The 12,441-nt window shown below is 40.4% G+C and overlaps 2 protein-coding genes and 1 long non-coding RNA gene across 4 annotated transcripts in view; 1 reads left to right on the top strand and 2 right to left on the bottom strand.

Moving 5' to 3' along the window:
- Positions 1-767: 767 nt before the first annotated feature.
- On the bottom strand, positions 768-2,218 carry LOC311268409 (N-acetyllactosaminide alpha-1,3-galactosyltransferase-like; the record flags this gene model as incomplete). Its single annotated transcript, XM_084372054.1, is given in 4 exon segments — positions 768-799; positions 1,090-1,426; positions 1,428-1,701; positions 2,139-2,218. Coding segments are annotated over 4 exon segments (723 nt in total).
- A 5,583-nt stretch (positions 2,219-7,801) lies between these two features.
- On the top strand, positions 7,802-10,359 carry LOC311262066. The gene is made up of 2 exons (XR_014623205.1): positions 7,802-8,281; positions 8,375-10,359. It is a non-coding gene; the product is annotated as an uncharacterized lncRNA (long non-coding RNA).
- The window catches only part of mapk8ip1b (mitogen-activated protein kinase 8 interacting protein 1b), a 53,113-nt gene continuing 49,303 nt past the window's right edge, over positions 8,632-12,441 (bottom strand). For both annotated transcript variants that reach the window (XM_084361188.1, XM_084361189.1), the window contains exon 12: positions 8,632-12,152. In XM_084361188.1, coding sequence (XP_084217314.1) covers positions 12,080-12,152 — 73 coding nt within the window. In that variant the 3' untranslated portion in view covers positions 8,632-12,079. The remainder of the gene's footprint in view (positions 12,153-12,441) is intronic.

Genomic DNA, 12,441 nt, shown 5'->3' with positions numbered 1-12,441 from the left:
AGCAACACTTTGCTGAGGAAGTCAGTCAATTAAGGGAACCTGGGGCCATTTCTCTTAAAGCAACCTTATGTAGAAATCAACCCCCCCCCCCACACACACAGTTTCTGAGTGCAACACCACTGTCGTAAATACAAATCCCAGGTCTGTAACAATTTGTCAGAAGTAATGTAGGTGCTAACTAAAAAAAAAACTCATTATGTTATGACAATGTTTTGAGTTGAAAACTTTATTGTTGAAGTAAACATGTATGTAACGCTGTGATTTTACCCTCTAAATGAAGTTACATTGTGTAGTAACAAGTGATAGCTGAGACAGAGACACCATTCACCCTATTACAAGACACTGTACCATCAAAATGATTCTGAAGCTGTTATGTTAAGGTACAAAAAAAATCGATACAATACAATAGGTATAGTATCCCTTTATACCAAGGCGACCAAGGCGGTTCAGGTGCTGGTTTGGAGCCAGTGCCTACTCAAGGACCAGTTCTTTGCATTTCGACAGCCAAAGAACTGGCTCTCAGCCGAAAAAAACAGTTCCACCAACACCAGGCACCAACACTTTGCCGGTCTAGAACAAAGAACCACTTACGTCAGGGGCTGGGGGCGGGGTTATTGCAACCATTGCAATGAGTTAATGTCCTCACATTTGTTCCGTGTTCCACAGTTCCACAGCTGTTCCTCGCAATGCTGGAACATTAGAGATGTATACAAAATAACCCAAATGATGTAACTCTACGGTGGCTCTCATGCAAATTTTAACCAGCACTAGCACCAGGCCAGAACCAGCACTCGGTTCCCTTTGATTGAAAAGGGGTATAAGGGAAAAAGTTTTGACTCCCCTACTCTAAAAGATATACCTGACACAGGGACAAACACAACCATTTACAGTAGATTTACCCGAGTTATAGATTTACCAGAAGTTTATTCTGCCATACCACTTTTGAATGCAAAGCTTACAGTAAACATTTTTGCGTTTTTCTCCCAAATTATTCCAGTTTGTGTCTCTACTAGCCACTCTATTTAGTGCGAAGTATCTCATAATGTTTTTTTGCCCATATTAGTCGAGTGACTTTAATGTTAGTGTCACCAATACGCTCGGCCCAGCAGTACTCTGGGGAGAGAAGCCTGCTTGGCTTGTAAGACCAAAAGTACTTGTTTAGATGACTCTCATCCTGCCACAGAGGCTCCACGCCATTTTTTTTGTCCTCCATGATGTTCAAATAGCAGGTATCTGTCAAATTCTTCACATTTTCCCACAGGCCTCCAAAGATAGCAGCGTGGTAGTAGAAATCCCCGGTTTCCATGAAAGCTTTGGTTTTGGGGTGTCTGTCATAGGTGAACTTCTCCTGTGGAGATTTGTAAAAGTCAGTGTGCAGCAAAGCCACAGAATCCCCCCGAGCTTCTGAGCCAAATCTCCCCTTGAAACTCCTGATCCACATCAAAGCAGAAGACATAATTACAGTGGTGACGAATCTCTGATTCGATGGTTTCTGATATTGATTTCATGCGCATCATAGAGATGTCCTGCCAATCGGCTTGTTTTGACACATGGATGACCTTCAGGCTTCGCTGAGGAGCAAGCTGGATGTTTGGAACCATATCCGGTAGATCCGTGAACACGTAATATGTCACTGGTAACCCCAACATAAAATGTTGTTCTGCAGACGTAAGGAAAGTGTCGAGGTAGAAATCCAGGTACCTTAGGTAGAGATCATAAATCATTGTGATAATGAGAAAAACATTATAAAAATGACAATATTATTATGTTTGCATGATACATAGGTATTGCCCTCTTGTCTGTTTTAGCACTGAGGTCATTTCTTTGAGTCTGAACCAAACCTCAGTCATCTCTTAACGTGATGTTTATCACAAAGAGGTGCAGGTGTTCACCAACATTGCTAGAAAACAATGACTTTGCAGACTTCTTTATGGGCAGGAAAAAAGAGGGACTATATGTGGCTGGATGGAGCCATGTGAACTAAACTGAAGGCAGAGTGAAGTGTGTGTGGCATTGTTTAGGCTTAAGTGTTACTCAGCTGTAACTGACCTGCAGGGAGGGCATCTTGATCTACAGCAAAGATTGTAAAGTGTAGACAAATGTGTTCTCACGGTCATAATTTTAATGGAGAAACCAACCTGCCCACAGCAAACACGGTGAGGGCCACAGATGACTGGCCTTCGATGTGCTTTTGGTCGTAGAGATTGGGGTCAAACATCCCCTCCCAGATGATAGGAGCTCTCCAATATGTCTGTGTTTGAACCCCTGGTCTGGCCCTGAAATGAAGGATGAATATAAACTGCATTTGAATCAGCCAGAAAATACTTTATTATCCCCGAGGGGAAATTGTTTAAGACACCTTAAGTTGTCAGGCTGTGGTCTGCCAATTGGTAGAGACCGGTTCGACTGGTAAAGACGATATACCTTAGCTCGCAGGAAAGGTTGGAACATCATGAAATGAAAAGCATATCTGTTGACCTCTGTAACTGGATTAACCTGGTTGTGGAATTGTAAATGAAGACACAGTACCTCACTGTGTTCCCTGCATATGTAGCAGGAATCTATCAACTCATGCTGTGCCTTTGCCCTGTTTCATAGCCAAACAAAGTGACACTTGTTTTGAGACAAATGTAAAGCTAAAGCTAAGTTAAGTAAGTGGGGTTTCACAGGAATAACCGGTCAGATGCATGACAGATGTATGTAGTATAAAGTAACATTTCTCCTCCTGTGGAGAAGGTGCAGACGTCTAGTTTTCTCTCCACTTCAATTACATTATTCTGAAAGGTTATTATAGAAATGTGCACCAAAAAATGCTGTGTAAACCAGTTGTTGACTTCTAGGCATTTGCAGCCAAAGCTAAAGGTCAGATTTCTTACCCGTGTCATCATTTCTAAGCGTGTCATCTAAATTGATCTTCTGTTTTTCTTTAGTGAACACTGATCACAGGCCTGAGAAGTTTCAGTTTGGATAGGTGTTGTGTCTTGTGTGTGTTGACACAGGCACAACACACACAAGTGTTGTGACACAGGCATTTGCTAGTCAATGTTTTCATTCTACCATATTCCTACACGTCGTACATGGGGGACAGAGGAGGGTGAAAAGATGGAGATCGTAATGAAGACATGCATCTTTCAAAAGTTCCACATCAGGGATTCAAATGAATCTGAGGCACACTAATGTTGCCCTATGTGTGAATGAGAAGTACATTTTTTGCCTCATGTGAGCTTGACTGCAGAATCATTTGTGTTTATTCACATTGCTCATTCACACACGAGGCTGTGCTCAGGTATTCATTTTGATCATCTGCTGATTGTAATGCAATACACAGAAAGGAAGTCCCAACATAAACAGAGGGAGAGGACAGATATTGATATGCTATTGTCCACTGAATCACTGATTTTTTTTAAAAGAACAACACTCAAAGCCAACATGTGCACTCTGAGGTAAAGTGGTTTGAGAAGTGGGTGAGGTCAAAAAAAGGGCTTTTTTGCTTGAGCCTCGGTCCCCTCAAATATCTGTGCACGTCCCTGGTAGGGAGAGTGGCCTTGTGGCAACATAGAGTGTAACACAGATACTTACTGCTCTACCGTATACGAAATAGACTTCAAGCTTTTGACTGTTTTGGAGAGGCCAGAGAATTTTTTTTAATCAAAACTTCAGATCCAAGCAGATGGATCCAAGCTAATTTTGAGCAGAAAAGGCCAGTTTTTACACATGAGATGTATATTGCTGAATAATCGCCTGTAATAACATCATTATGCCAACAAGAATCTACCTGTTTGTGCTTACAGTGCAAAAATAATTCAGTGCGTCACTCCTTTTTAAAAAAAACAATTTTTTTGAAGACTAACAAATGCAACAATCAATTCTAGAATGAGATGACTTTTGTAATGATTCGATGCAGACGTTTGAGCAAGGCGTTTTAGCAGACAGGATCACTAAAGACATGTTGGCTCTCCTCATTGTTATCTCTCTTGTGATTGGTGGAGATCGCACTGCACCTGCACCAAGCAGGTAGGTCGTCTTTATATTATTCCTGGTCGTCAGTGTGCTGCTTGACTCCATTCCACCATTGTTGTTGTTCAGTAAACAAATATAAGTAGCTCAGCTTGAATTGCAAAGCAGTTCATGTGAACACCCATTTGCTCATCACGCTTGCCTTACTTTATGTTTGTTCTCAGTTTAACATAGATTGTAAACCGTGTATATCACTAGCTTGAACTGCTGATGTGTTCATCAGTTTTGAGTGATAGCAAATGCAGTTTTTTTTCAAGTCTCGACTGTTGCAACCTGTCACAGTATGTTGGGTGTGGCCAAAGTCATGGCAACAGTCTGTAGTTACTCCAATTTAAAACTCCAGCTTTTAACTTAGCGATTTTTGCCAAGCTCAGAACTGCCATTTAAATCAACTTCATTCATTCATTCTGAAATTGTATTCATCTAAGGTGATTTCTGTTTTTATGATCAGTAAAATCTACCAATCAACAGAAGGCAGCTGTGGACAACAAACAACTGGATTTATTTTCTATCTCTAAATAGGGCCACTGTAAACAACACAACAACTCCTGGGGAAGATAGCATGGCCTTAGTCCCACAGCTAACAGTTCGACATCTGACTTGCACGTTATTGCCTTCGTGGTAACATGTCCCGGGTTGCACCATTTGGAGTTAACAAGGACAGCAAGTCCACCACCCAACTTCTTACCGCTTTGTTTCTCCCTGTCCGCCCGAACTAGCGAGAAGCCGGCTAGTTCCATTGAACAGTTAGTTGCGAGTTGTTGTTAAGGAGTAGTCTACAGCCATAAGGAGCAGACATACGTTTTGCACTGCAGGTTAACTTTTTATGTCTTTGACAACAAGTAGAGCTGCTGTCCATGTTGTTGTCGTTATTGCTGACTTCCTGTCTGTTTTGCAGTTAGCGATCCCCTCCCTCCTCTCACCACACTTGCACTACTCTTACACTTCTGTTTTTTTCTCGACGCAACTGTCTTTGCCTCTTTCTTTTCTTCAAACACTTTTCTTCACTTGGCCTGTTCGATAGTATTCAAGCCGTCACCAAGAGCGCATGAATTGGTATACCAGGGATACAAGAATATTCCTTTTCTCTTGCATGAGCAGAGAGAGGAGAGACATGGGTTACTTGCCAAACACTCTATAACAGTGATTACTGTTGGAATTTAGAGCTATATAATACTTAACGAGAAAAGAACTCCTACAGCAGCTTTAAAGAAAGCTAATGTAATATAATTACACGCATGTCTTCACTCACATGGCCGCTCAGCTCAGGCCTTTACTTACATTTTATCTGGCAGATGCTTCTGTTCAATGCAATTACAGAGTGCATTCGAATTTAAAAGGAACCACAGTTTGATGTCAAGTGCAACCTCCCAAAATAAACTTGAACTGGAATGAACGTGTTTGAAGAAAAGGCATCTTTTTCTTTTGGATGCCTGTCACAAATGAATTCAGAAAGGCTGATTTATGGTAGGGTGCTCGACACGTTGATGAATGTCACTTGTCACCTGAAACTAAAGAGTCACGCAACCATAAATCAGGCTTTTCTTTTCTTTTTTGAGTATGACGTTGCCCACACTAAAGCAGAATTTATGGGAGGTTACAATACACTTTCAAAGAGTGTTGACCAATCGAAGGGTCATTGGTGCAATCCCTGGCCCCTGCAGTCTACATGTCCAAGTGTCCTTGAGCAAAATACTGAACCCCAAATTGCTCCCGGTGGCTCTTCCATTGGTGTGTGAAGGTGCATATTAATGGTAATCACTCCTGACGAGCAAGTGGCGCCTTGCATGGTAGCTGCTGCCACCAGTGTATCAATGTGTGGGTGAATTGCTGATTTTGAGTGGTCACTACAACTGGAAAAGCGCTATATAAGCACAGTCCTTATTACAAATCACATCACACCGATATGCCCAGGCTAGTATGGTAGTATTAAGGATAGTAACATGTTACCATGGAGACAACTGAAACCTTTCACCAAAGCATGTCGTGAATATTAAAAGTGTTGAAAATTAAAAGTGTTGAGCGCCGTACTAATGTTGTAGTACACAAGATTGCTCTTGAGGTTCTCGGTCTTGTCTTGGAATCGAGGGCATTTTTCCTCGGTCTTGTCTCGGTCTCGGACTGGGCAGACTCGTTTTTTTTGAATGAGACCGGTCAAGACCACCGTTGAAAGGCTTTTTGTCCATATCTTACTGATAAGAGTGAAAAAGAACCCTCACAAAATAAGCTAATAACTTCTAATCATTAGTAGTGTAAAGATTTCCCCCAGCAAAAAAAAAAGAAAACTCACATTTTGATGTTTTGTTATGATTTTCCTTTGATATACATGGTCTTGGTCTTGTCTCGGTCTCGACCTCCACATGTCTTGGCCTTGTCTCGGTCTCGGTACTCTCTGGTCTCGGTATCGTCTTGGTCTCGGTTGGTGCGGTCTAGACTTCATTAAGGAACAACCTGACAGTTCCACTTTCTGAAAGGAGTCCTTGAGCTGTTTCTTTGTAAACAGCCTCTGCAGTGTGATGGCGATACGGTCACCCTTGTTTTCATCTAGTGTTTTGTCTTCTTCCAGCAAAGCTGACGACCATACAGCAGAGTTAGAGCAACTATTTGACCCCGGCATCCAGCACGCTGGCCTTACAGATGGTAAGACTGCCACATACAGCAGCACTTTATTGAGGGTGCTTTTTCTAACAGGCAGTGCTTTGGATCCAAGACAAACACTGAACCAAGAACCAACTGAACCAACACTGATAATCCACAACGCCTTTTGTTCATAAGCCGAAGTCTTTGATGTACTGTACTGATGGACTAATGTTCCCACCCATCTGATGTTGTTTGTGTTGGTGCAGATTATGGTGAAAGGCCCTTTCCTCCTCCTCCTCCGCCACCCGACACTGAATATCCTTACCAACCTGACCTGGAGGATGAATACTACTAACAGAATTCACAACAGATCCTGATGTAAAACAGTTAAGGTGATATGTCAGGTGTGGTTGATCACCTCCAGCAAAAAAAACATGTTGAACAAAAACAGGAATTAACCATCTTGTTGTTTGCGTACGTTTTTTAACATCATTTTGATGAAATGCAAAGATGTGTGATCAGAATGTGATCTGACACCCAACATACTGGTGTGTGTGTTTCTTTTCTTTTTTAAAATACATTAAATTAGTAAAGGAACAAATAAATGCTAATCCATTTCCATATAAGGTATGACTTATTTTAAGTCTGAAAAGTTAGACACCCTACACACAAGCTAATTGGAACTCTAAGCCATGTTTCCATGATATCGATGAGCAACAATGTTTTGGGTGGAAATGAGAATTATGCAGATCATCATCAGTCATTTTCTTTTGTCCAAGGAAACTATTCTGAGATAATTAAAGAGATAGCAGAAATACTGAATCCTACCACACATACATTTTAATCTCGGAAGGATTTGGGGGATACAGAAACATTTTTCCTAACTATTGAAAGGCTACTGTTGGAGAAGCTAACACCAGTGTTAGTCTGTTGAAGTAGTTAATTCTGACATGAGGCTGTTGGAAAGGCTAACATTGATGCTAGCCTGCTAGCTTTGAATTTCTCAGAACACGTATTGAAGGTGCACTGTGAAGTCTGCGGAAAAACATTTTAATCAGAGGAGAAAGATCTCCCTTGATTGTTATACCTAAACAAACAAACAAACAAACAAACAAACAGTCTTTGTTTACATGACTGAATCAACTGAAAACAACTGATTTCATACTGTTTTACTTTGTTTACAGTTGGCGGACCCTGCCACCTTTCTAGCTTCAAACAGTGTTCTGGGGACCTTATTTTCCTCTGAGAACAGTTTGTTTATTGAAATAATAATAATACCTCATTGCAAATAGAGTTCTTCACCAAAACTACATAGTGCTCCTTTAATGGGTATATATTAGCACTAGCTAGTTAGCCATTGAAAATATATGTTTGACAGCTGTTGTCATGGATACAGGCATTTGCATGTACATTTTAAACACAAAGGCATGACAGGACGAATGCTAGTTTTAGAATCAAGTTCTAGTTCAGTACAGCTCATTTCACAAGTCACATCAAACATATTCCTACATCACTATTTGCATTCAAACTCTTGAACTCATCACACACTCAATGGTAATCCCTTAAAATGTTGTGATAATGTCCACTGAGGAAGGTCATAACAGTTCTAGTTAGGAGATCTTAGATAATAATTGCTTTTGTAATTGGATGACATGGTTTTTCCTGTCAGCAAAACTTAAGGTAGGTCAAGCAGTTGTGATATTCTTCTGTACTGAGGAACCACAAAAACAGCCTGCTTATGGATTTTCACACGCACACAAAACAAACAATCCTCAAGGTTGTACTACTGACTTACTATTTTAGTAACCCTACTCAGGAGCAAGTCAGCAATGACTGTACATTGTACTTACGTACTTCCCTGCTGAGATCCATGGATGCTGCATCGTCACTGGAGTTGGAGTCGGGCAGCCTCATCAGATGATCTGATGAGAATCAACACCCGGACCTCACAACTACAGTGATATAAATGTCTTTGTGTAAATGAAATGAATGTCCAAGTGATGCCAAACTTAATAACGACAGGACACAATGAGATCTGCATTAAAATTTTAAATAAAGAATAATTCACACCTAAAAAAAATTCCAAAATAAAGAAAAATTTCACATACTACATGTTCAATCAATACAGTGTCATATTTATAATTACAGATATTAAATTATTTATTTATATATGGCATATCTATACACCCTTTGTATAGCCTCCATTACTTTACATTTGCTCCTGTCTGCCTGATTGGCTCTTGAGAAGGGAACTCATATAAAAGTCAGTGTTGATCTCTTGATGCGAACACGATGGCTTTGATCAGCAACAGCAGACGACTGTTTCGTGAGAGATTTTTTTTTTTTTCTTTTCTTCTTTTCAAAGGAACAAACCATGGGGACTGGTGAGATGCCTGAATTGACAATTTCCACATCCTTATAATAATCTTTCATTTACAGACATATTATTTTCTGTTGAATATAATCACATAAAATAGTCTGTTATAAATCAGTGTTAGTGATAAATGATGTAGGAAGCACACTTTCTGTTTGTCTTTCACTGCAGAACAACTGTGTTGTACCTGTGCTGGACTCAGGATGGTTAAAAGAAAGATATGGCAATCCTGTGGTTTTGTGTAATGATCAGTGAACATATCTTGGGTTGGTTTGGGGTGATTTGTTGCACCACTTGGGGTGACTGGTGGTCCCATTAGCTTCATTTTACTAATGCAGATTCTCAGGTCCTGTTTAGAGAAAATGTGTGATAATAAGGGGATAGCACAACCCAAACTAGATAAATGTTAGCTATGAATGTTTCTGCAAACCACAGATATGATGTAACTTTACATATCTTTAATGTATCTTTAACTTCATGTTTCTGTAGGTTCAGTTTTATGTTGCCGAAATGCTGAGCTTATCGTCTGATTGGGTTTAGGCACAAAACCACTTGGTTAGGGTTAGGAAAAGATCCTGTTGTGGCTCAAAGTACCTGTTTTGGTCGCCACAAAGAGGTCTGGAAATGTACCGAGGTCTCCTGAGGTCTCATTAAAAACACCCAGTTTGGTGGCACAAACACGATTAGAAATTGTCCGATTTCTCCATAAAATTTCCAGTGCTCTCACACCGTCTAGTAACAATTGAGACAGTTGAGAAGCTTGGTAGCCGTCTCGCCTTTAAGTCCACCACCACCCCTTAAACCCTCAAGATATGACACGTTCTGTAGAAATGTCAATTTGGTACGTACCTATGACACGCACAAATGTGAATGTATCAGTGGTTTGCAGTCAAAACATTGCTGGTCAAAATGACAATTTAGTCTTGGTTGACTTTTTAAAATCTTTTAGGTATCTGAATGCTGACCAATTAAATAATAAATAATAAAATATTCAAGGCTTGTGGCTTTGCTACGGCTGTTGCCGTCTTTGTCTTAGTCCAGATGTAGCCACATGTATAAACAATATGTATGCATTCAGCACGTCACTGTTTATCAGCCAATGAAGCCTTAAAAACTACATATCAGTATGAATCGGAATTTGTCCAGTGAACGTGTAGGCCTACATTTTGAAAGATTACTGTATGTCTGCATCTGCAAGTGGGCCATTGTATTAATGAATCAATTCCACAACAGTAGAGATTTAATATTCTCTGCAATTAGATGGAAAATACTGTATGTGCCTTAATCAGTATTGGCAGTTCCAATCGGCCATAATGAGTAGGAAAATACAGACATTGTGCATCCCTGGTTTATACTCGGGTAACAGACATAAAGCTGTGCTGAAACAAGTATTGACAGCACAGGTACAGTACAGCACATTTCGCAAGTCACATCAAACATATTCCTACATCGCTATTTTCATTCAAACTCTTCAACTCAACACACACTCAATGGTAATCCCTTAAAATGTCGTGATAATGTCCACTGAGGAAGGTCACAATGATCTGATGAAAAAGAGGCACTACTAGTGAAGATATGAAGACACCAGAGTTTCACTTTAGCTCCCCTGTCAGCACCTGTACCTACTGTGTACCGAGGATCAGCCTTATTATCTTATCATTGCCACACTGAGAGCATTTTATATATTTCTGATGTGGAAACCACAAGGAGCAAGTTTCTAGAACACCACACGAAGGAGATTTTGTATGTTGGACCTCGTCTTGAACCATCAAAGAGCCAGAGCCAGATGTTTTTTTTCATTCTTCCTGGTATTAAACGTCTCAGTCACTGATTTGATACCTAGTTAGATCACACAGTAAAGAAGCGCAGTGTGTCTCACATTAGACTAGGAGTTAAGGACTAAGGGTTTGCTGGGCAAAGGGTGGAGGCTGTTTAGCTGAGCGCTACAGGACCAGTAGAAGCTGCTAAAATGTCTAAAAGTAAAAATCCACGCTTGTACACTCTCATACTGTTTTTCTGTCATGGACAAGTGATGTTGAGTGCATTCCAGGAGTTATTTGTGATTTACTGTTGACAATATTTAGCACACCGCACTTTGTCGACTCCAATTCTAGTCTACTTCCTGCTCTCATGGCTCTATGACTCTAAGGACCTCTACGCAAGACCAGTAGCAGAATTGTTTTGCATCTGCGTTAACTATTGTTTGGTAATAGGTGAGGATGCCAGACATTGCAGCTGAGACTGTCACAGCTGAGCCTGTGTACTGCACTCTGAGCCCCACCTTGAAGTGCCCACAGTTCAGACTGCAGATCATGTGTAGAGAGCTTTAGAGACACAAAAACCTGCCCTTTTTCTGTTGATGTTTCAGATGGCTTCAATATTGTCTGCTGTCAAACAGCTGATGAAATTGTCGAGAATCGACATACATCTAACAGGGACCCCAAAATGCAAAGAACATCACGTGTAGCTGTTTTAGGCTGGATTTTTTTTGTTACTGCTGAACAATGTGGATGTCACCTTCCTATCAGGTGTGCTAAAAGGGTGAAATTCACTGTTCCTATGTGGATTTGGTTTACTTGTGTACATTTTCAATGTGAGGATGTTTTTTAGTAAATATACAGTACACGTGCCTCATGATCAGACCCAAAATGTTTAAAGTCATAGCAGACTCATCATGTGTTTTCCAAATCCCAGCCACTGGTTTACTTTTGATAGGTGCAAGTACACGCTGGTGCAGTCCAGTACGGCTCCTGGGCTTTCAGTGTTGCACCTGTCGAGATGACGCTACAGGCTAACTAGCGCTGCCAAGGCTGCGGTGATACAATGTTTGTGCTTTCCACGGACAGCCTGTGAGTCCAACCGCTTCACTGACTCCATTTTGCATATTTTCTTTGCTCAAGGCGCTCCTACTTTGGCTCATTTTCATCTCTTCTTGCTGCACCACAGTTCCAGTACCTGATCCTTCTTTTCACGCTTGTCTGTCAGATGTGTTAATTTTTAAATTTTTCTTTTTTTTTTTATTATTATTTTAGATACGTCTGTCCTTCATGCAACATTATGTTATGATACAGTGTACTGTACAGGGCTGTGGTGGAAGGCAGGGCAGGGTCATTCCAGGTAGATGTCCTCTGTAGGGCACGAGACCTCCACAAACTCTTTATAGTACAACTGGAAGGCTTTCCTGTAAAAAAAAAAAAAAAAAAAAAAAGACGCATCCTTCAGTCAGTTCTTTCGCTTAATTGAGGGGTAAAGACAGTTTCATAGGTTATAGAGTAGGTATTATACACAGAGGAAGATTCAAGGTACTGTACAGAGAAGTCAATCCAACGTCAAAACAGCACAAATCAAGTTCCAGAGCTGTAAATTAACAGCTAAATTAGATAAATCTATACAGAAATTAAGTAAGATAAAATAATACAAATAAATGTAAGATAATGATGAAAATACAGCAATAATGGTGGTTGGGGCAT

The sequence above is a fragment of the Pagrus pagrus genome (genome assembly GCF_965226575.1).
Source record: "Pagrus pagrus genome assembly, chromosome: 1".
Classification (NCBI taxonomy): Eukaryota; Metazoa; Chordata; class Actinopteri; order Spariformes; family Sparidae; genus Pagrus; species Pagrus pagrus.
This window is presented reverse-complemented; position numbering and strand designations above follow the sequence as displayed.